Below are 20,754 nucleotides of genomic sequence, written 5' to 3'. Positions count from 1 at the left end.
ACACCCAATCTCCAGTATACTTTAAATCATTTCTAAATGACTTGTAATACCTTATGCAACCTAAATGCTATGAAAGTGGTCATTAAACTGTATTATTTTTAATTTTTCTTTTGGTAATGTTTTCAATGGGGGAGTTGGTTGAATCCACAGATAGGAAACCCAGGTACAGGGAGGGTCAACTCTCTAATTCTGCACCCACAGAGGACAGGAACATAAAAATGCCAACTCCCTATGGACTGCTTCCCCTCCATGCTCTTTCTTCAATCTTCCTCTAGGGGGTGCTCAAATTAGCTTTAGCACAGCGTGAAGTCAGTGCAGGGCCTGGCCTCCACTTCTCCAGGGGGCGATGCAAAGATTTTGGTCGCTAAAGGTATCGTGGTGCGCGCCTCTGGAAGCATTTCCGCTCTGGAGCATTGTCGCTCCGCCGGGTACCAGCGTTCCTGTGACGCACTTCCGGTTAGCTGAGCTGCGCACATGTGACCGGAAGGGAAGTAACGTCAGCCTTGAGAACTGAGTAGCGGTGCCGTGTGGCGCCTTGTTCTAGAGAACTGAGTAGCTGTACTGTGTGGCGCCTTGTTCTAGGCACTTCTTGGACAGCATGTCTCACCTGCCGATGAAACTCCTGCGTAAGAAGATCGAGAAGCGGAATCTCAAATTGCGGCAGCGGAACCTAAAGTTGCAGGGTGAGATGCGTTGACTCGCGATGGCTCAGGAGTCCCACGCGCCAGTCCTGGCGCGTTCGGGCGGCGGGGGGCCCAGCTGCTCCGTGTGACGGAGGCAGCGTCCCCTGCAGAGTGTGTGACTGGGGAGAGTGAAAAGGCAGCCTCCACTCGGGGCCTGCGCTGCTACCGACTAGTCGCGTGGCTCCAGCGCTGCTCCTGACCTTTCTGAGCAATCAGTTTCTTCTTACAGCGTTAGAGCAGGAGGCCTCCCGGTTCACTTCTAGGCTTGCAGCTAACCCTGCCTTTTGCATTTCCACGTTACCTTTTGATTCCCTCACCACCTGCAAGTCGCACCTCACCCCATCCCTCATTTCCGGTTAGGGTACATGGAACGTTCTCATTTCCACCCACTTTTCACATCTGTTTAATTCCCATATTTCTTTCTCCGAAAGCCCGTCTCGCTGTTTCTAGAGCTTCTTTGATACTCTTGCCTTCCTCTACCCACCTCCACACACTCTCGTAGCACTTTCTCACAAGAGCTTCTACATATTTGTGTCCTGCGCGGTCACCTAAATGAAAAGGATTTTACATGAATGTCACCTTTCTTACCTACCTCATTTGCAGTCCCAGTGTCCTGACAGTGGGGCCACAGATCTTGAAGTAATTGTGTTAACTTATTGTCCAGGTTAAGATATAAACTACCCGAGGGAAAGGTTGGAGGCACAGTGCCTTGCCCCAGTAGGTTTTCAACAGACATTAATTGAAAAAAATTCTGCAGGAGGCAATAGGTTTGTGAATTTTAGGAATATGTTTTGAAGTACTCTTATATTTCTAATTCCTATAGAATAATACTACAGCGTTACTAACTACTTTTCAGTGCCTGTGTAAGTAGATTTGAACAAAAGATGGTGTTTTCTCTTTTTCAGTAAACACACAGGAAGCCTTTGGTAAGGACATTCTCAGATACAGTCATGCGTCACATAACAGGAGGGGGAATACATTGTGAGAAATGCGACATTAGGGGCTTTTGTCGTTCTGCGAACAGCTTATAGTTACACAAACCTAAATCTGCTACACACCCAGGCTACATAGTATAGCCTGTTGCTCTTAAGCTGTCATCCTGTACAGCATGTTACTGTACTATACTGAGAGAATTGTAACACAGTGGTAAGTGTATGTATTGCTAAATATATCTAAACATAGAAAAGGTACAGTAAAAATACCGGTACATATGACATGAGAGATTTTTAGAAATGGTACATCTGTATAGAGTACTTACCATGAATGGAGTTTGCAGGACTGGAAGTTACCCTGAGCGAGTCAGTGAGTGGTGAGTGAATGTGAAGGCCTAGGACATTACTGTACGCGACTATAGACTTTATAAACACTGTACACTTGGGCTATACTGTTTAGTTTTTTAATACTTTTATTCTTAAATTAACCTTAGCGTGCTGTAACTTTTACCTTATACACTTGTTAAGGAGTTATACCTGATGTGAATGACGAGTTGATGGGTGCTGATGAGTTGATGGGTGCAGCACACCAACATGGCACAAGTATACATATGTAACAAACCTGCACGTTATGCACATGTACCCTAGAACTTAAAATATAATAATAAAAAAAAAAGTTAAACTAAAAAAAAAAAAAATTTAGCACTTAGCTTACAACACAAGCACATTGCACAGCTGTACAAAAAGTTTCCTTATGTCCTTATTGTATGTGATTTTTCTGGTTTTTTTTTCTTTTTAAGCTTTTTGTTAAAAATGTAAAGACACAAACACATTCAGTATCACTGTCTTCCACGTCCACATCTTGTCCCACTGGAAGATGTTCAGGAGCAACAATAGGCATGGAGCTGTCATCTCCTATGATAACAGTGCCTTCTAAAATACTTTTTTCCCTGAGACTCTTTTACAGTCGACTCATATTTTTTTTAATAAGTAGAAGGAGTACACTCTAAAGTAATGATCAAAAGTATAGTAAATACATAAACCAGTAACATAGTTGTTTATTATCATGTATTATGTATTGTACATCGTTATGTGTGCTGTACTTTATATGACTAGCATCACAGTAGGTTTGTTTACGCTAGCATCACCACAAACATGAGTAATATGTTGCACTACGACATTGCAACAACTGATGGCACTAGGTGATAGGAATTTTTTAGCTCCTTTATACTCTTATGGAGTCACTGTATATACTGTCTTTAATTCACAGAAATGTCATTGTGCACGCATTACTGTATTCGTGTGTGATAAATATTGGGGCAAATAAGTGGTCTTATCAACTGAATTTTCAACTCACTGCAGTCTAGTAGAGTTGGGGTTGAATGTTTTGAAGTGGTATGTGCGAATGAGTTGTAAATGTCTTTTTCAGTATATCAGTTAATCATATGTTTATCAAATATTTATGTTTATTCTGTAACTGCCATTATCTGACCTCATCTGTTTAAATATTTGACCTCATTGAAGTTTTCCTGTCCTAGACTCCTTAAACTCAGATGTACTGTCTTTTGAAGTTAAGAAATCAGTATTGCTTTCCCTTTTCCAGTATTTTTTCTTTAAGATAACTTACTTTCCCTGTAAGGGAACACCATAAAATTATAAGTTGTTTTAATTACATGAAAGAGAAGAAAAGCTAAATAATTCGTGTCAGGAAGCCATGGAAGTTCTCATTTGGGATTTCAGTGTTTATAAGTAAATTTCTCCTTCTTTGTCACAGTGTATGTTCTGTTTATTTAAACAGGGGCCTCAAATCTGACCCTATCAGAAACTCAAAATGGAGATGTATCTGAAGAAACAATGGGAGGTGGAAAGGTTAAAAAATCAAAACATTGTGTGAATGTGGGCTTATCAGAAACTCAAAATGGAAACATGTCTCAAGAAGCAGTGGGAAATATAAAAGTTAAAAAATCTCCCCAGAAATCCACCGTATTAACCAATGGAGAAGCAGCAATGCAGTCTCCCAATTCAGAATCAAAAAAGAAAAAGAAGAAGAAAAAGAGGAAAACGGTGAATGATGCTGGGCCTGGTAGGTATTTATTATCTTTGAACTTCAGCCATTTAGATTTTCACAGACGGTTATTGTTCCTCTTTCTATTACTATTGTGTGCACATGCCATATGAGAATTTCCTGTACTCACCAGTATATTAGAGATTAGCCTGGTAGCTAATGGAAACATTTTATTGGCAGAAATGGGGAGTCCATTTTAACTTTACTCAAAATATTGAGGAATAGACTTTTAATTTCACTAACCTTGGAGAAAACCTCACTCTCAGAAAAGACTCTCCTTAGAGTTCTAGAAATTTTTTCTTCTTTTTAAGTTACCTTTTTTTCTGCTTGATTCTTCCCATTTTCCTACCATAAATTCCTCTCTTTGAAAGGAGTCTTAGTTACAAAGTATATAAAGTAGGAAACTTCTGAATAAACAGAACATTAATTTCCAAGTGCTAAGAATGGCAGGAGGAAAAGGAAGGAATATTTTTTGAAGATGATGGAATTTCAGTAAGCTCGGATGAAAGAATGGACATTTTACTTGAGATTTGTACAAGCAGAGATTTCAAGGTAGGATAAGATAGGGGTCAGCAAACTATCCCTCCTTCTACCTATTTTTGTAAATAAAGTTTTACTGGGTCATAGCAGTGCCTATTTGGTTGTGTTTATGGCAGCAGAGACCATAGGACCTGCAAAGCCTAAAACATTTACTATCTGGCCCTTTTTAGATAGTTTGCCAGCCCCTGAGTTAGAACATCTTATTCATGTATTTTACCTGAAATAAGGATTTTATTTAGAAAGGAGCTTTGAACTTTCCCAAACATGCATTACTGTCTTCATGATGCCTTCAAACAAAAGTCATTGTAATCCTGTTCTAAAATTATTGCCTTCACAATTCTTGTTTTGAGTATGCCCCAGGAAGTGGTATTATTTCTGCTCTCGAACATTGAATCATAGTGCTGGGAGTTGTAACCTTATGGGTTTTTGTTTGTTTGTATTTTAATGAGATGGGGTCTCACTGTGTTGTCCAAGCTGGTCTTGAACTCCTGGGCTCAAATGATCCCCCCACCTCGGCTTCCCAAAGCGCTAGGATTACAGGCGGAAGCTACCACACCCAGCCACCTTATGGGTACATTTTAAGAAGTATTCCAGGGAAAACAAAATACATGGAGGCCAGCTGAAGATACCTATGGCTTTTGAACATGTGGGTCCTACAAAGTTGACTGTTTCCTGGAGGGGTGGCCATAAGGTACAGGGAAGAGACCAGTACTCAGCTACAGAGAGTCCTGGGTTCTGTTCTAAGTCAGTTCTTTTCAAACATCACTAATTGCCATATATTTGTATATAAGCCTAGCATGTGGTTAATCCATTTGACCGAGAGTCGAACATTGAAAAGAGAAGTGAGAAGTAGGACTGAAAAGGTAGTTGGGGCCATGTGAAAGTTGTGAATGTAGAAATGAGAAGCTAGGAAGCTCTGCCTTTCCTCCCACCCTCATCCCTGATAGCCAAGGAGCAGTCCAGTGTATGTCATCCAGGCAAGTGGATTGCTGCCCTTTACAGTTTATCTCTAGTAACATGAAGAGCCTTTGATAGTAATTGGTGTGGGAGGAAAAATGAGTGCTTATAATGAGTTGTTAAGGATTATGTTAATCAGATATGCTTTCTTTCCCCTCAGTGGAGTATGTGAGACTTATAATTGGTATCTTTATACTGTTTGGTTGAACTTTTTAAAGTTTTAAATGAGATGCTATAATACGTTAAGAAGCCTAAATGTTTGGTCACCAAGTCTGTCTGTACCCTGGATTTTTAAATATAACCAGTCATTTTTCATCTAACAGAATTCTTAACAAAGTAACACAGAATATATTTAGCTTTTGAAAATACACATCTGTACATCAGAGATCTTCTGTTTTGTTGATCTCATTTGGAATTTTATTTTAAGGAAAAAATTTTTCGGGTTTTGTCTTTTAAAACCAAAGATGCAAAAAAAGCAAAAACTGAAAACAAAGGGGAATCTGAAGAAGAAAATGCCAAGACTCCTAAAGAAACAGAAAATAACGTGGAGAAGCCAGATAATGATGAAGATGAGAGTGAGGTGCCCAGCCTGCCCCTGGGACTGACAGGTAACGTCCAGGAAGTTTTTTAGACATAACTTCTTTAAAATGTACCTCTTTTAGAGGATTATAGGTTTGAAGGTTCAGTTGTGACTTTTAGTTTACCTGGAAAAAGTAACTATCAACAAGAAACTTTTTTTGTAAATCTTTCTGCTGCTTTTTCTCTTTATCTTCTATTTTGTGGTGTTTTAGTTCTCTTTGTTCCCTATTATTTTCCTTTTGTCCATTCCTGACACTAAATATTTTGTATGCACACAAGCAGCTTCTATGATTCTTTGGTTTGTCCTTTTCTAAGGCTCATTCTATGTTGTAATAGGAAAATCATTGACCCTGTACCAGGTTAACCTCCTTTGACCTTTGTTCCTTTATAAAGTCAAGTTTAGACTAGAATTCACTACTGCTAACCAGGTATGTCAAGGAGTTAATTGAGTTGTTTGTTTGGTTTGGGTTGGTTTGTCTGTTAAAACGTTGAGGCCCAACCCCAGACCTGCTTAATACAAATTGCAAATGTTTTGGTAATAGCTCTCAAGCAGGGAAATTTGCCCCCCAAGTAAGATGAGTAACTCATCCTGGTTTGCCCAGAACTTTTCCAGTTTTAGCACTGAAAGTCCCACATCCCAGGAACCTCCTCTGTCCCTAGCCTACTAAGATCATCCTAAGCCTAGGAGACATTTTTGCTTCTGAGAGCTAGGGGCAGTCTGCTGGCATTTGGTGAGTGGAGGTCAGAGATGCTGCATACTATCTTGTAATGCACAGGATAGCGTTTCACAACAAAGAATTATGCAATCCAAATGTCAGCAGTGCCAAGGTCAAGAGTGATTGGTCTACACCCTGGGCATGTGGAGTGTGGGGAACCCCCAGGTGATTTTGATGCCTCCTGCTGAAGAACCGCTGTACTACTTGATACGTAGGCTCAGCCTAACATTCTGTGGCTGTATCTGACTCTTCTGTGTCTTGTTGGAGTGAGATTAACAGTTTTTTTTAAATTGACTTGACACTCAGTTTTTATTAATGTTCAATGTTTTTACTTTTTATATCAGATTTCTTAAGCATTTCATTTATCTCTGGACTCTATTTTCCTTGTTTTGGTATTTTTATTTTATTTAAATTCCTCAGTTATACCCCTCGTTTTGTTACAGTATAGACTCTGGACTATAACTTACACAGCCGTTAACAATGGAGGAAACTTGAAAGATAAAGGATCTTTTTGTTGGTATTATCAGATATGAATAATTAAGGTTTAGCCTTTTCTTACTGTGGGAAGCTTTTCTAGGCAAAATAGATTTAGGCAACTGTAGCAATACTAACTTTTTAAAAAAAAAATAAATTTGCTGATGATACATTGTCTTCTGTTTAGGAGCTTTTGAGGATACTTCGTTTGCTTCTCTATGTAATCTTGTCAATGAAAACACTCTGAAGGCAATAAAAGAAATGGGTTTTACAAACATGACTGAAATTCAGCATAAAAGTGTCAGACCACTTCTGGAAGGCAGGTATGATTAGCACTGAAGCTTAGATACTGGCATCTGCTTTTAGAACTAGTAGATTATAAAGAACATACCAGTATATTCTGTTGATTTTCTGCTATATGTTGGGTCATGTGTCCAGCATACATGAAAGACTTTAAGTTAATTACTGATGTTTGAAGGAAAGTGTTGGAAAGATGTTCACTTCTGTTGTAGCACAGTTCTGACTTATGATTTCGGTATATAACCCAGGTGATCAGTTTCAGCGAAGTAGACATCATCTTGTTCATGTTCTAGCCTTAGTGCCTAAAGTGTGTGTATGTAGTACATCGTAAATGAGTAGGCTCAATGTCTTTCTCTCCTTTCCCTTTTTAATATTTAGGGATCTTCTAGCAGCTGCAAAAACAGGCAGTGGTAAAACCCTGGCTTTTCTCATCCCTGCAGTTGAACTCATTGTCAAGTTAAAGTTCATGCCCAGGAATGGTAAGCTTTTGTCTGCTTGTTTCTGCCATTATTTCACTAGAGGTTTATTGTAGCTGTTACGGACTCAATGGTGACAACCACGTTTAGACTTTTACCATATGTATCATTTTTAGGAACGGGAGTCCTTATTCTCTCACCTACCAGAGAACTAGCCATGCAAACTTTTGGTGTTCTTAAGGAGCTAATGACTCACCACGTGCATACCTATGGCTTGATAATGGGTGGCAGTAACAGATCTGCTGAAGCACAGAAACTCGCTAATGGGATCAACATCATTGTGGCCACACCAGGCCGTCTGTTGGACCATATGCAGGTAAGAGATGTAGTGCTTGTCTCATTGTCTTATATGAAACATAGACTGACAACTAATAGTTGTTCTTTGTCCTTTGTTTTGTTAGAATACCCCAGGGTTTATGTATAAAAACCTTCAGTGTCTGGTTATTGATGAAGCTGATCGTATCTTGGATGTTGGGTTTGAAGAAGAATTAAAGCAAATTATTAAACTTTTGCCAAGTAAGTAGGTAGCATCTGCATTTGGTTTGCAAAGTATCTGTTGGAAGTAGATAAGAGTTGTTCCTATAGAAAAACTGTGCTAATGCCAGAACTTTACCATAGCCAAGTGAGGTAGTTGTGCCAGTTAACCTGAAAGTTAGTTTGGAATACAAGCATCAAACTGATTAATAACTTGATATAGTAGTTTTGCTGTTTTAGAAGTTATAATGCATGTTAAACAGTCTTCACATAGGTCCTGTCCTCCGCCTCTTGCCCATTCTTACCTCATGTAACATCCCCCAAGTAGCCATAGGTTTGTTGCCTTACTTGTATATACCTTGGTTACAGTACTTGCAACATTATTAACTGGTTATAACTAAGACCACGGTTTCCTTCATTGTATAATTTATTTTTTAAAGTTTTATCAAAGTATAATTGACATAATTATATGTGCATTTATAATGTACAATTTTATGTTCCACTGTGACACCATCACTGCAATCAAGAAAATGAACATGTCTATCCCGCTCAAAGGTTTCCTCCTGCCCCTTTTCAGTTTCTCCCTCCCACCCCTCCTTACACACATACCTCGTCCCCAAGTGAGTATTCATCTGTTTTCTGTCACTAGATTAGGTTGCACTTTCTGGAAATAAAGTTGCTGTGAACAGTCATCTACAACTCTTTGTAGAGGCATATGTCTCCTTTTCTCTTAAGTAAACCTAGGAGTATCGTAGTTGGTATAAGTTTAGTATATGTTTAACTTTTTAAAAAACTGCCAGATGTTTTCCAAAGCGGCTGTACCATTTAACATTCCTATGAGCAGTGCAAGAAAGCTCCAGTTCCTCCTGTTAAGTCTCGATCATCAGGTAATGTTAGCCCCAAGTTTGTTCTCTTTTAAAGTTGTGATATTCTTGTCCTTTGCATTTCTATATAAATTTTAGAATTGGTGTGTCAGTTTCTCCCCCTTCCCTCCAAAAAAGTCTTGGATCTTGATTGAGATTTTATTGAATAGAGATTATTGGAGGAAAACAATATTAACTCATAATAAGGTATATCTCCGTGTATTAGATATTTTATTTCTCTATAATATTTGGGGGGAGGTTAGGATACAGGTTTAGTCACATCTTTTGTCAGATTTATCCCCAAGTATTTCATTAAAATTTCAAATTCCAATTGCTCGTTGCTTTAATATATGTACACATACACACACACATACATATATACACACACACAGTTGAATTGTATATTGATCTTATATTTAGCAAGACAGTTAATCCTGTACTGAATGAATATTCAGTATGACTTTCCAGATGACTGTAGCCTTTTGGTTTTCTATATAGGCAATCATGTACAGATAAAGACAGTTTCACCTCTTTGTTTATTTATTTATTTATTTTCTTATCTGATTGCCCTGGCCAGAACCTCCAGTATGGTACTGAATAGAAGTGATGGGAGCAGACATCCTTGTCTTGGTTCTGATCTTAGGGGAAAGCATTCAGTCTTTTATCGTTAACCACATATGAATTTAGCTGCAGGTTTTATATAGATGCCTTTTATCAGATTAAGGAAGATCCCTTCTGTTCCTAGTTTGCTGAGGATTTTTAATCAGAAATAGATGATCAGATTTCTTTTTCTGTCTGCTGAAGTGAAGTAATCATGTTTTTTCTTTAGTTAACATAGTAAATTGTATTGGTTGATTTTTCAAATGTTGAACCACCCTGCATTTGTAGAATAAACCTGCCTAGTCATGATCCATTATCCTTTTTATATGTTGCTGAATTCACTTTACTAAAATTCTATTTCAAATTTTGCATATGTGCTCACGAATTGTATTGGTGCATAGTTTTCTTTCCTTGTTAATGTCATGTCAGGTTTTTGAATAGTGTAATGACTGACTTCAAAGAATGAGTTGACATATAAATATAATAATAATAAATTATAATAATTATATAATAAGTATAATAAATTATAATAAATCTATTAGAGAGTTTGTGAATAATTGATGTTTCTTTCTTAAATGTTCAATATAATTCACCAGTGGAATCCATTTGGGCCTGGAATTTTCTTTACATGAAGTTTTCAACTAAAATTTCTTTAGTAGATACAAGGCTATTTAAAGTTTTCCTGTTTTCTTCAGTTGTTTGTTTTCGAAGGAGTTTGTCTGTTTCATCTAAGTTCTCAAACTTATAGACCTAGTGTTTCATGATATACCTGTTTTACCTTTTGTAGTATTTGTAGAATCTATAGAGACATTGTATTTCCCATTTCTGATATCTCTACCTAGAATATTTGTAGTTGTGAGGCAATTGTAAAGATTCCCTAAAAGACGGGTTATTTTTATACATGTCTGTTTCAGCACGTAGACAGACTATGCTCTTTTCTGCCACCCAAACTCGAAAAGTTGAAGACCTGGCAAGGATTTCTCTGAAAAAGGAGCCATTGTATGTTGGTGTTGATGATGATAAAGCTAATGCAACAGTGGATGGTCTTGAGCAGGTACTTTTCATCAGTAACTGAAAACTGTAGGGATCTTACTTGGTGTTTTTATGTAATTGTTGGAAGGATCATTCAGAAAGCAAATGGGTTAACGAACTTTTAAAATGCCGTAGGTGAGGCACGACAGTTTACATACTATGTTTATCAGTGCTGTTGATCAAATTACACCAGTTAGGAAACGGAAAATGTCCATTTGGTTCATTTGTATCTGTCTGCTTAAACGCTTTCTAGGGATACGTTGTTTGTCCTTCTGAAAAGAGATTCCTTCTGCTCTTTACATTCCTTAAGAAGAACCGAAAGAAGAAGCTTATGGTCTTCTTTTCGTCTTGTATGTCTGTGAAATACCACTATGAGTTGCTGAACTACATTGATTTGCCCGTCTTGGCCATTCATGTAAGTGATGGTGATGAGCCCATTGAAAACAGGGTATGCTTATTAAGCCCTATAGATTGTAGGATTGGAGGTATTGCCCTCTCCTCCAAACATTGTTCTGAGTAGTTTGATCACCACGAAGTAATGGATCCTGTGTGAGGGAGCGCAGCTGGGTGTGGAGGGGTATGAGGACTTCCGAAGAGTACGAGACAACTCAGGCCCCTCCTTGAGGGGCTTGCAGAACAGTTAGGGAAATAGGACACAGGCCAAGGGATGAGCTCGAAATAAAGTAGGGTAACAGTTCCACAATTTGGGGGTTCTGCTGCTAGACTTCCTAGAGACAATCTCAAGATTCCAGCTCTAATGGATGTTTTTCTTTAATTCTAGGGAAAGCAAAAGCAAAATAAGCGTACAACCACATTCTTCCAGTTCTGCAACGCAGATTCGGGAACACTATTGTGTACGGATGTGGCAGCAAGAGGACTAGACATTCCTGAAGTCGACTGGATTGTTCAGTATGACCCTCCGGATGACCCTAAGGTAACTGGCATCCTTGGGGTATCTTCAGAATGACTCTGCATTAAAGAGTTCACTTATTCTCCCAGTTCCCTGACAGAAACTGCATTCCACATTCAAGGTAAAGATCCCCACTGTACAGTGACTGCAGTATTTCTCTGGTATTGATAAGTATCTAAGGTTTTTCGGGGCTCAGAGGGGCTGTGCAAGAGGTTTGAGAAGTATCAGTGGGACTTAAGTTATGAAAATGAGATCCTTGGAATGATCTCTCAAGAACAGCAGATGCCTGAAGGAAATAAAATTGCTTAAGGAGGTAGATAAGCTTCTGTAGTATATGTGGTAGAATAAGCTTCGTTGAGAAGTCTTTTCAGCAAACAATAGATTAAAGTCATTTTGATGATGAAGCACACATAATACTCATTTTATTAGATCACTGTTAATGCAAATATCATGTCCAGCCTTTTTTTTTTTTTTTTTTGGCCTCAATCATTGGCCTGTTGGGGGTGATGTGCGCAGAGCGATTGCTGGCCCAGCTTTGTAGGGGTGTGGTGAAGGTGTGTGTGGCCCAGCACAGCAGGAGTGCACCATCTCAGTACAGACGTGCACATACTCAGGATACAGACACACAAATGGGCTCATGCGGAAGTCACTGTGTTAACTCAAGTTTTCTTTCTCCACCAAAGGAATATATTCATCGTGTGGGTAGAACAGCCAGAGGCCTAAATGGGAGAGGGCATGCCTTGCTTATATTGCGCCCAGAAGAATTGGGTTTTCTTCGCTACTTGAAACAATCCAAGGTAAAGATCTTTACTTAGAGAAAAATTTCTCTTGGTGTAGGGCTTGTTAGCAAGCACCATTTCTACATGTGTCAGAGGAGTCTGGAGTTTGGACAGTACTATTACAACCATTCTTGTGGCAATTAAGCAAGTAAAGTTTTATGTACTTCTAGCCCAAGAAGTGAGTACAGAAGGAACTACCCACATGGCTCGGCTTTCTAGCTCTGTTACCCAGCAACGCCTCTGTGTCCCAGCCTCTCCTTTCCCATTCCCTCCAGCCCTCTTTTAAACCTCCACTCCTTTGAAGCTCCCTCACACCTAGTCATCTCTGCTTCTGCTCCCCCTCTTTCCTCTTACCTCATATGAAGCAGTGGGGAATCCTCGTTCACTCTAGCCTCTGCCTCCTCCACTGCCCTCTGTCTCCTATTCATCAACTCTTGGCCTATAGTCTCTCTGCAGTTGGCGCTTTACCATCTCAGATTTCTCAGGGTAAAAAAGTAACTTCAACCTTAAACCTATTCTTCTACCCCTGTCTGCAGAATAGCTACTGTCTGTTGCCTTTTCTCAGTCTGCCTTATTGGAAAAATGGTTTATATTCTTGCCAGTTACCTCCCTCTCAGTCCCCAAACAGCCTAATTTGGCTTTAGCTTTCTCTTGTTGCACCAGAATTGAATCCATCAGAACCCTAAGTGGCCTCTTTATTGCTAGCCATGGGGATGCATATCACGCCTTTTCCTCCCTGACATTTCCATCCTCGTTGGCCTTTCTGGCGTAGTCTTGCTGATAGGCTTCCTCTACCCTCTAACCACAGGCAGTTCCCTGAAATTGCTCTACAGCTTTTGTACACTTTCTCGAGAATGCTTGGTTTCAGCTAGCCCCTGTCTTTGCTGGGAAGCTATCTCTGATCTCCCACCCTCCTCCTTGTTCCCACAGCACAGGTGCTCATCAGGTTAACATGTCTTTTTTTTTATTATTCTGCTTTAAGTTCTAGGGTACATGTGCACAACGTGCAGGTTTGTTACATGTGTATACATGTGCCATGTTGGTGTGCTGCACCCATTAACTCGTCATTTACATTAGGTATATCTCCTAATGCTATCCCTCCCCCCACCCCCACCCCACAACAGGCCCCGGTGTGTGATGTTCCCCACCCTGTGTCCAAGTGTTCTCGTTGTTCAATTCCCACCTATGAGTGAGAACATGCAGTGTTTGGTTTTCTGTCCTTGCGATAGTTTGCTCAGAATGATGGTTTCCAGCTTCATCCATGTCCCTACAAAGGACATGAACTCATCCTTTTTTATGGCTGCATAGTATTCCATGGTGTATATGTGCCACATTTTCTTTTTTTTTTTTTTTTTTAATTTATTTATTATTATTATACTTTAAGTTGTAGGGTACATGTGCATAACGTGCAGGTTTGTTACACATGTATACTTGTGCCATGTTGGTCTGCTGCACCCATCAACTCGTCATTTACATCAGGTATAACTCCCAATGCAATCCCTCCCCCCTCCCCCCTCCCCATGATAGGCCCCGGTGTGTGATGGTCAATCCAGTCTATCATTGATAGACATTTGGGTTGGTTTTAAGTCTTTGCTATTGTGAATAGTGAGTGCTACAGTAAACATACGTGTGCATATGTGTCTATAGCAGCATGATTTATAATCCTTTGGGTATATACCTAGTAATGGGATGGCTGGGTCAAATGGTATTTCTAGTTCTCTATCCTTGAGGAATCGCCACACTGTCTTCCACAATGGTTGAACTAGTTTATAGTCCCATCAACAGTGTAAAAGTGTTCCTGTTTCTCCACATCCTCTCCAGCACCTGTTGTTTCCTGACTTTTGAATGATCGCCATTCTAGCTGGTATGAGCTGGTGTGCATTTCTCTGATGGCTAGTGATGATGAGCATTTTTTCGTGTGTCTGTTGGCTGCATAAATGTCTTCTTTTAAGAAGTGTTTGTTCATATCCTTCACCCACTTTTTGATGGGGTTGTTTGATTTTTTTCTTGTAAATTTGTTTAAGTTCTTTGTAGATTCTGGATATTAGCCCTAGCCAAAATTGACAAATGATATCTAATTAAACTAAAGAGCTTCTGCACAGCCAAAGAAACTATCATCAGAGTGAACAGGCAACCTACAGAATGGGAGAAAATTTTTACAATCTACCCATCTGACAAAGGGCTAATATCCAGAATCTGCAGGTTGACATTTCATTACTTATCTTTCTCCCCCACAAGACGGTAAGCTCTCTGAGGGCAGAGTCCAGGACTTAGGCACCTGTTTTCTATCACCTACCACAGGCCTGTTGCTTTTCTAGTTATTTAATGAGTGATAACTGATGGCAGATCCATCCTGTAGGAGTCTGTGGTCATCATGGCCTCCAGTATCACAAGCCTCAATACAGGACTATGGGGTATTAGGGCCCCTCTTCTGACATGGAGAAAAGGGGCTGATGGCCCTTCTGACTAGAAGCTTCAAACTGTTTCATGGTTCCAAATAGTCAGGATTATAGAGATTCTTACAGAAAAGTGCTTTACTGACTCTATCCCTATCCAATTCCTTGCCTTTCAGAAAGAAAGAAGTGCAGATTGCCTAACTCAGCAGAGCAAAGATGAAACTTTCCCATCAACATTGGGAGACTAGAAAAAGCAGATTTTCCTGTCTGTCCTGAGGGAATTTCATAGGCCGGTTCATCCTTCCCTGTCTTCAGTACCCAGTATCGGAATGCCGATCATCCTGGTTTACTAATCTTAGTACTTTTGATTTCTAGGTTCCATTAAGTGAATTTGACTTTTCCTGGTCTAAAATTTCTGACATTCAGTCTCAGGTATGTGCTTTTTAAACGTTCTTGTGAGTAGACAGGAACCTTGTCCCAGCACTCTCTTTATAGTAATTCATTGGGCAGTCACTGTCCTTTAAAGTCTACCCTGTTGTAAAGTGAGGATCAGACTGTGTGGTGTATAAGGTTTCTTGCTGTTCTAGTTACCACCACTCTGTGCCCTCTTTAAATGTTTTCTGTGGAGTGGCTTTGCTCTAGGATATTTGAAATCTGGTGTTTTGCAGGTTGTTGTTTGTTTTTATTTATTAAAACCAGTGTTTCTTTCTATTTCAGCTTGAGAAATTGATCGAAAAGAACTACTTTCTTCATAAGTCAGCCCAGGAAGCATATAAGTCATACATACGAGCCTATGATTCCCATTCTCTGAAACAGATCTTTAACGTTAATAACTTAAACTTGCCTCAAGTTGCTCTGTCATTTGGTTTCAAGGTGCCTCCCTTCGTTGATCTGAGTATCCTTTTCTTTAATGAAGTTACTGTGGAACTAAGAAGCAAAAGCCTTGGGGACAGAGGGGCATTTTGGGCTTTGTAGTGGATTGGTGCATGTTCTGGCTCAGACTGGAGGCTCCAGTGTTCGCCCTAGTCAATGTCTGCTTGTCTGTGCTAGCACAGGACGTAGAGGTTGGATGGGCAAGCAGGGGTTAATCATGAGGATGGGGTTACAGGGACAAGGCAGCTTATGCCTTGAGCCTTCAAAAGACAAATTTGACTGTCAAGGAGAGAGACAGTTGTGTGTTCCAGGCAGAAACACAGGTAAGAAAGCAAAACTTCAGTGTTTGCTGAGGCCGCACTGTGCGGGTACTTAGGTGAATGGGATGTTTTGAAGCTAAAGAGAGGATGGGACCTTTCAAGGAGTTTTAATCCTCTTAGAGCCCCTGGAGGGTTTTATACAAGAAAGTGGCAAGTTCAGCAAAAGAAAATAAAACTTAGGTGTTGCTTAAGATAAAAGGCGGAAGGAGTACTTCCAGTTGCTCCAGTTGTGATTTATAATTTGTGCCTTGCAGAAGAAACTGAGCGGCTGAAATGAGGCCTGTGCTTCACTGCCATTGGGAGTAACTTCTGAGGGGACTAGAGGACCAAATTTTGGGTCACCATCCCCATTGTAAGCACTGAGTAAACTGAAATGAATGTATGTCGAGTCCTGTGGAAGAAAGAGCAGCTCCTTCACTTAGACATTCCTAAATCAATTCCGAAGAGAAATGATAGTCATTCGTTTTGACACAGGAGGTGTTTTTTTAATGTGCTATCAACTTCCTGATTAAACTCATAAATCCTTATTCACTGTCATGAATTTCATTGTGTGGAACAAATAATTAATATGACTATTACACACTGAAGTTTAAAATCATACCTGCTAATTTAAGTCCACAGTCACGTGGCCACTCCTAATTTTCTGGAAATTTATTGCATAGGCTTCTGTTCCCACATTTTCATTGTTGAGAATGGGGTTGTGGAGGGACAGCAGTGTTCATGCTGACTTTTTCTCTGTGGAGATGTTAGATTGGAGTTCATTATCTTTTTTGCTTGATTTCCTTAATGTTTGCCTCCAGACGTCAACAGCAACGAAGGCAAGCAGAGAAAGCGAGGAGGTGGTGGTGGATTTGGCTACCAGAAAACCAAGAAAGTTGAGAAGTCCAAAATCTTTAAACACATTAGCAAGAAATCATCCGACAGCAGGCAGTTCTCTCACTGAAGGCATGCCTTTCTTTCATCTTGAGTAACTTTGTCCTAAAATGAATTTTTTTTTTCCCTTGATTTGACAGGATTTTTGTAGACTTTAGAATTTGGACTTACCTAACAAGAGTATAAATTGACTTGGGTTGCAAGCACTGAGCACTGTTACTTCTATCGAGTCTCTCTTTTATTTTTGGGACATAAAACAGGCTTTAATTTTCTTGGTTGCCCAAGGGCAGAGCAAGGAATATCTGGTCTTTCTTGTGATTATATAATATTTTAATTTTAAATATCCCTCCCTCATACACACAAATGTATGTTACTATTTTAATATAATTCTTTTTCTACCTTTCCTTCTTGTTTTGTGAAGACTTTTGTGGCATGGATTGCTGTGCTCACCGCTGTAAAAGGTGACCTAGTATACTGGGCAGCTGGTGGCAGTGCAGAAAAGATTCTCAGGTTATTTTTTGTTTTTAGTTATTTCTTGGACCTTGACAGTATCCAATGACTCCTCCTGAAAATGCTGCAGTGTAAAAGAGCAGAGAGCTTTGGGAAATGCCTAAGAAGCACCTTAGGATTAGGGTGGTGGCATTGCTTTTATAGATTCTTGATTTTAAAGCAATGGGCCTTTCTCAGGTGTTTCGGTTTTTGGAGCAAAAACTATGGGTTGTAATTTGAATAAAGTGTCACTAAGCAGTTACAACGTTTGATGGGTGGAGGGTAGGAAGAGGATGGAGTTGAGATGTTTGAGCCTCATTTACATCAACAGAGGTGTAATGTACGGCATTTCTTCATTTGGTAACATAGCAAAGACTTTAAAAACACATACAAAGAATGGTGATGCTCCTCATTCAGATTTGTTTAATTCAAGGTGGTTTGGATTTTGGTAAGCCTTTGCACTCTGTAGAGTACTTAGAAGACAAGGGCAGCTTACTTGGAGTTAGAGCCAGGCCATCAGACAGTGCCCAGCACACATTAATGTTAGCTTCCTTCTGAGAAAAAAATACCTCTTCCAGGCCCTGAAACAAAAAATACATTTGCTGTGAGGATTGAAAACGAACAAAGTTAGAAACAAAACAGCAAAGTCAGTGATTTAGTCAGGTGAGTTCTTTGTTGTAGGAGCAGTTGATTATTCTAGTGTGTTTTATGTAGTATGTAACTACAAGATAGTACATTTTTTAGCAGTTCAAAACCAAAGTTGCTAGCATCATTTTGCTGTTGTGCCAGTTAATCCTAGGATCCCATTAAATTAGTGCGCAAACATCCAATGTAGAGAAAACTTTGGTAAAGAACATTCCGTAGGAAAAGAAAAGAACAATCTTCCATTTCTGGACTTGGCCACCATCACCCTGGTCGGACCTGTCCTGGGCTTCCAACCTTGACTGCTGGGCTCCTGGCTTAGCTTCTTGGGTTCCTAATTCCTGGTGTTTAATAACTCTCTCCAGGATCATGTTTTTCTGATTATTTTTTTCAGAAATAATGTTTTTTAAAAGACAAAAACAAAGGGAAAAATATTTAATTACTGAGCAGAAGTAAATACTATTGGTATTTTGTACATAATCTAATTTTTATATGCATGTTCGCTTTTTAATTTTTTTACCAAAAATGAAGTCATCTACCTACTACTTGTAACCAGCTTGTTTCATAACATGTTATTTTCCTGTGTCATTAAATAGTTACCTCAATGTTGTATTTTGTTTATGGATACTTTGTTGACCCTTGCTTGGTCTGCCAGGATTTACGTTCAAGATACCTACCTGATTGTGCCAGACTGGCTCTCCCTCTCTCAGTATGTCCTGTACTCCTACTGGTCTTGAGATTGTTTATCTCTAGTATGAGTCAGTCTCAAGAGGTTTTGTGAGAAAAGCATATAAACAAAGTGGACAGGGTTGGCCCTGCTATATGAGAACTTACTTCAGGTCCATTAGCAGCCTCATCCATGATCTCCATTACCTGTAGTCAACTGTGGTCTAACTAGGTCAGTACAGTACAATAATACACTTTGAGAGGCCACATTTACATGACTTTTATTACAGTATATTGTAATTGTTTTATGTTAATCTCAGTGTGCTAATTTATAAACTAAACTTCTGTCACAGGTAATGTATAGGAAAGAATATATAGAGGGTTCAGTGTTGTCCACAGTTTCAGACGTCCACTGGGGGCCCAGGAATGTATCCCCGGAGGATAAGGGGGAACTACTGTACTTGCTGGGTGCTGTTTGTGATTGTAGTGGCAGGATGGTCCAGGCTACGGACAAGAGACAACCAGACTTGACCAGCCTGGCCATATTCAGACATGAAGGAGCCAGTTACTGGTATCACCTACCGTGAATGAAAGCAGCACCATCTGCAAGGCTCATGCACAGTAAGGGCTTCATAGGTTCCTGTGCTAAGAGCACATTTGGTGGCAAATGTGGGTGTTTGACAGGTGGGATTAGGTGGCTGCAGCCATGAAGGTTTGAAGGCAGAATGTGAGGTGGGGGAGCCAAGCACATCACTACATGCCGGTAAGTCTTTGGGTCCTGTGGGCTGCAAGTGATGACATTGCTGTGTCCAAATTTATTTAGTCTCAGCCAGCCTTGTATAAATACAACAAGATACCCAAAACAGGATCCCTAAGATATACAGGGGTTATAAGTGAGAGCTCTGTAACCAGAATGCCTGGATTCAAATTCCAGCTGGTGCCACTTGCTAACCTCGGGGCTGATTCAGGAGTGATGCGAAAGTAATACTTCCTCCTTCAGAAGGCGGTGCTCAGGACACTGCCCGGGTGCTGAGTGCTCTGTCCATGGTACCTGCCTCCGTGCGCCTTACAGGAAAAACTTGCTGCCATACAGCGGCAGATACAGAGGCTCATCCCAAACCCTGAGCCAGTCTAGGCTTTGGCATACAGACAGGATTTCTAACAGTCTGGATCTCTTGGAATTCTGGAGAGCAGACCTGGGCTTTGGAAAGTGGTCCAGTCCTGCAGCACCTTCCTAAGGTAGCTGTCAAGTATATTAATGCTGTTTTCAACATTACTGAGTGTGGGGTGGCAACAACAACAGTGTAGTGTGCCTTTGGATAACCTAATTCATCATAAATTAAAAGCCTGTTAGATGTCATAAACTGCAGAGGACACGGAAGAATATGCCCAGATCCTTCTTAGGATGGATACAGATTAGAGAAGGTTCATCATAAATTAAAAACCTGTTAGATGTCATAAACTGCAGAGGACACAGAAGAATATGCCCAGATCCTTCTTAGGAGGGATACAGATTAGAGAAGGTAGGCATAAATTGTGGCAATATTGTTTTCCAAATGATGTGATAGATGCAAGCAAATATTCCAGCTATTTTTATTAAGCCTGGAAATCCTGCGTCCTCGGGTCCTAGTAGTGGACTATGATTTTCTTGCCCCATCTCTAGGAGATTCTGATTCAGTAGGCCTTTGCCAGGGTAGAGGTACGTAGGTGATGCTTATGCTCAGCTAGGTTTGGGAGCAGCCAGACTAGAATCCATTCACATACAGACTCTTAGTAAATATTTTCTACTGTCACCTTGCAAACTGAAAGTGCCCAGCAAAGGAAATGGTGTTAGTATGTTGTAGTCATTCACAAACTAGGGCTGCCCGGAAGAGAGAGAGGCTGGGGCTTTCGAGAGAGAAACAGCTGTGTTTCATTTGAATGCCTGGTGTCAGAAGTAGGACAGCCTAGCTTCATGGAACCTCCTTGCACCAGACAAAACCTCCAGATCCCTCAACAGTGCTCCATTCAATCCCTGTCCATTGGTGTTGGACCAGAGATGAAACCAATTTGCCTTGGCCACATGTCTTTGAGGAAAAAAGCCACTCTCCCTTCTGGAAATCAGGCACATGTACC

General features: G+C 40.1%; 1 protein-coding gene across 1 annotated transcript; it reads left to right on the top strand.

Annotated features, from left to right (window-relative positions):
* The first annotated feature begins 543 nt into the window (after window positions 1-543).
* LOC112617108 (ATP-dependent RNA helicase DDX18) lies at window positions 544-18,585 on the top strand. Its single transcript, XM_025373822.1, has 14 exons — window positions 544-683; window positions 3,414-3,698; window positions 5,642-5,785; window positions 7,134-7,269; window positions 7,625-7,725; window positions 7,839-8,038; window positions 8,124-8,238; window positions 10,574-10,713; window positions 10,945-11,106; window positions 11,473-11,625; window positions 12,285-12,398; window positions 15,152-15,208; window positions 15,494-15,671; window positions 16,770-18,585. Exons 1-14 carry the CDS (start codon window positions 599-601, stop codon window positions 16,910-16,912), a joined length of 2,013 nt encoding a protein of 670 aa, XP_025229607.1. The 5' UTR covers window positions 544-598; the 3' UTR covers window positions 16,913-18,585.
* The last annotated feature ends 2,169 nt before the right edge of the window (window positions 18,586-20,754 follow it).

Source organism: Theropithecus gelada, unplaced genomic scaffold (assembly GCF_003255815.1).
Source record: "Theropithecus gelada isolate Dixy unplaced genomic scaffold, Tgel_1.0 HiC_scaffold_15883, whole genome shotgun sequence".
Lineage (NCBI taxonomy): Eukaryota > Metazoa > Chordata > Mammalia > Primates > Cercopithecidae > Theropithecus > Theropithecus gelada.
The sequence above is the reverse complement of the archived record's forward strand: the minus strand, read 5'-3'. Positions and strand labels throughout refer to the sequence as shown.

Coding starts and splice junctions, on each gene's coding strand:
- LOC112617108 (XM_025373822.1), top strand. CDS start 599: ATGTCTCACCTGCCGATGAAACTCCTGCGTAAGAAGATCGAGAAGCGG. Junction 15,209..15,493: donor TTTCTGACATTCAGTCTCAG/GTATGTGCTTTT, acceptor TTTCTATTTCAG/CTTGAGAAATTGATCGAAAA. Junction 15,672..16,769: donor GCCTCCCTTCGTTGATCTGA/GTATCCTTTTCT, acceptor GTTTGCCTCCAG/ACGTCAACAGCAACGAAGGC.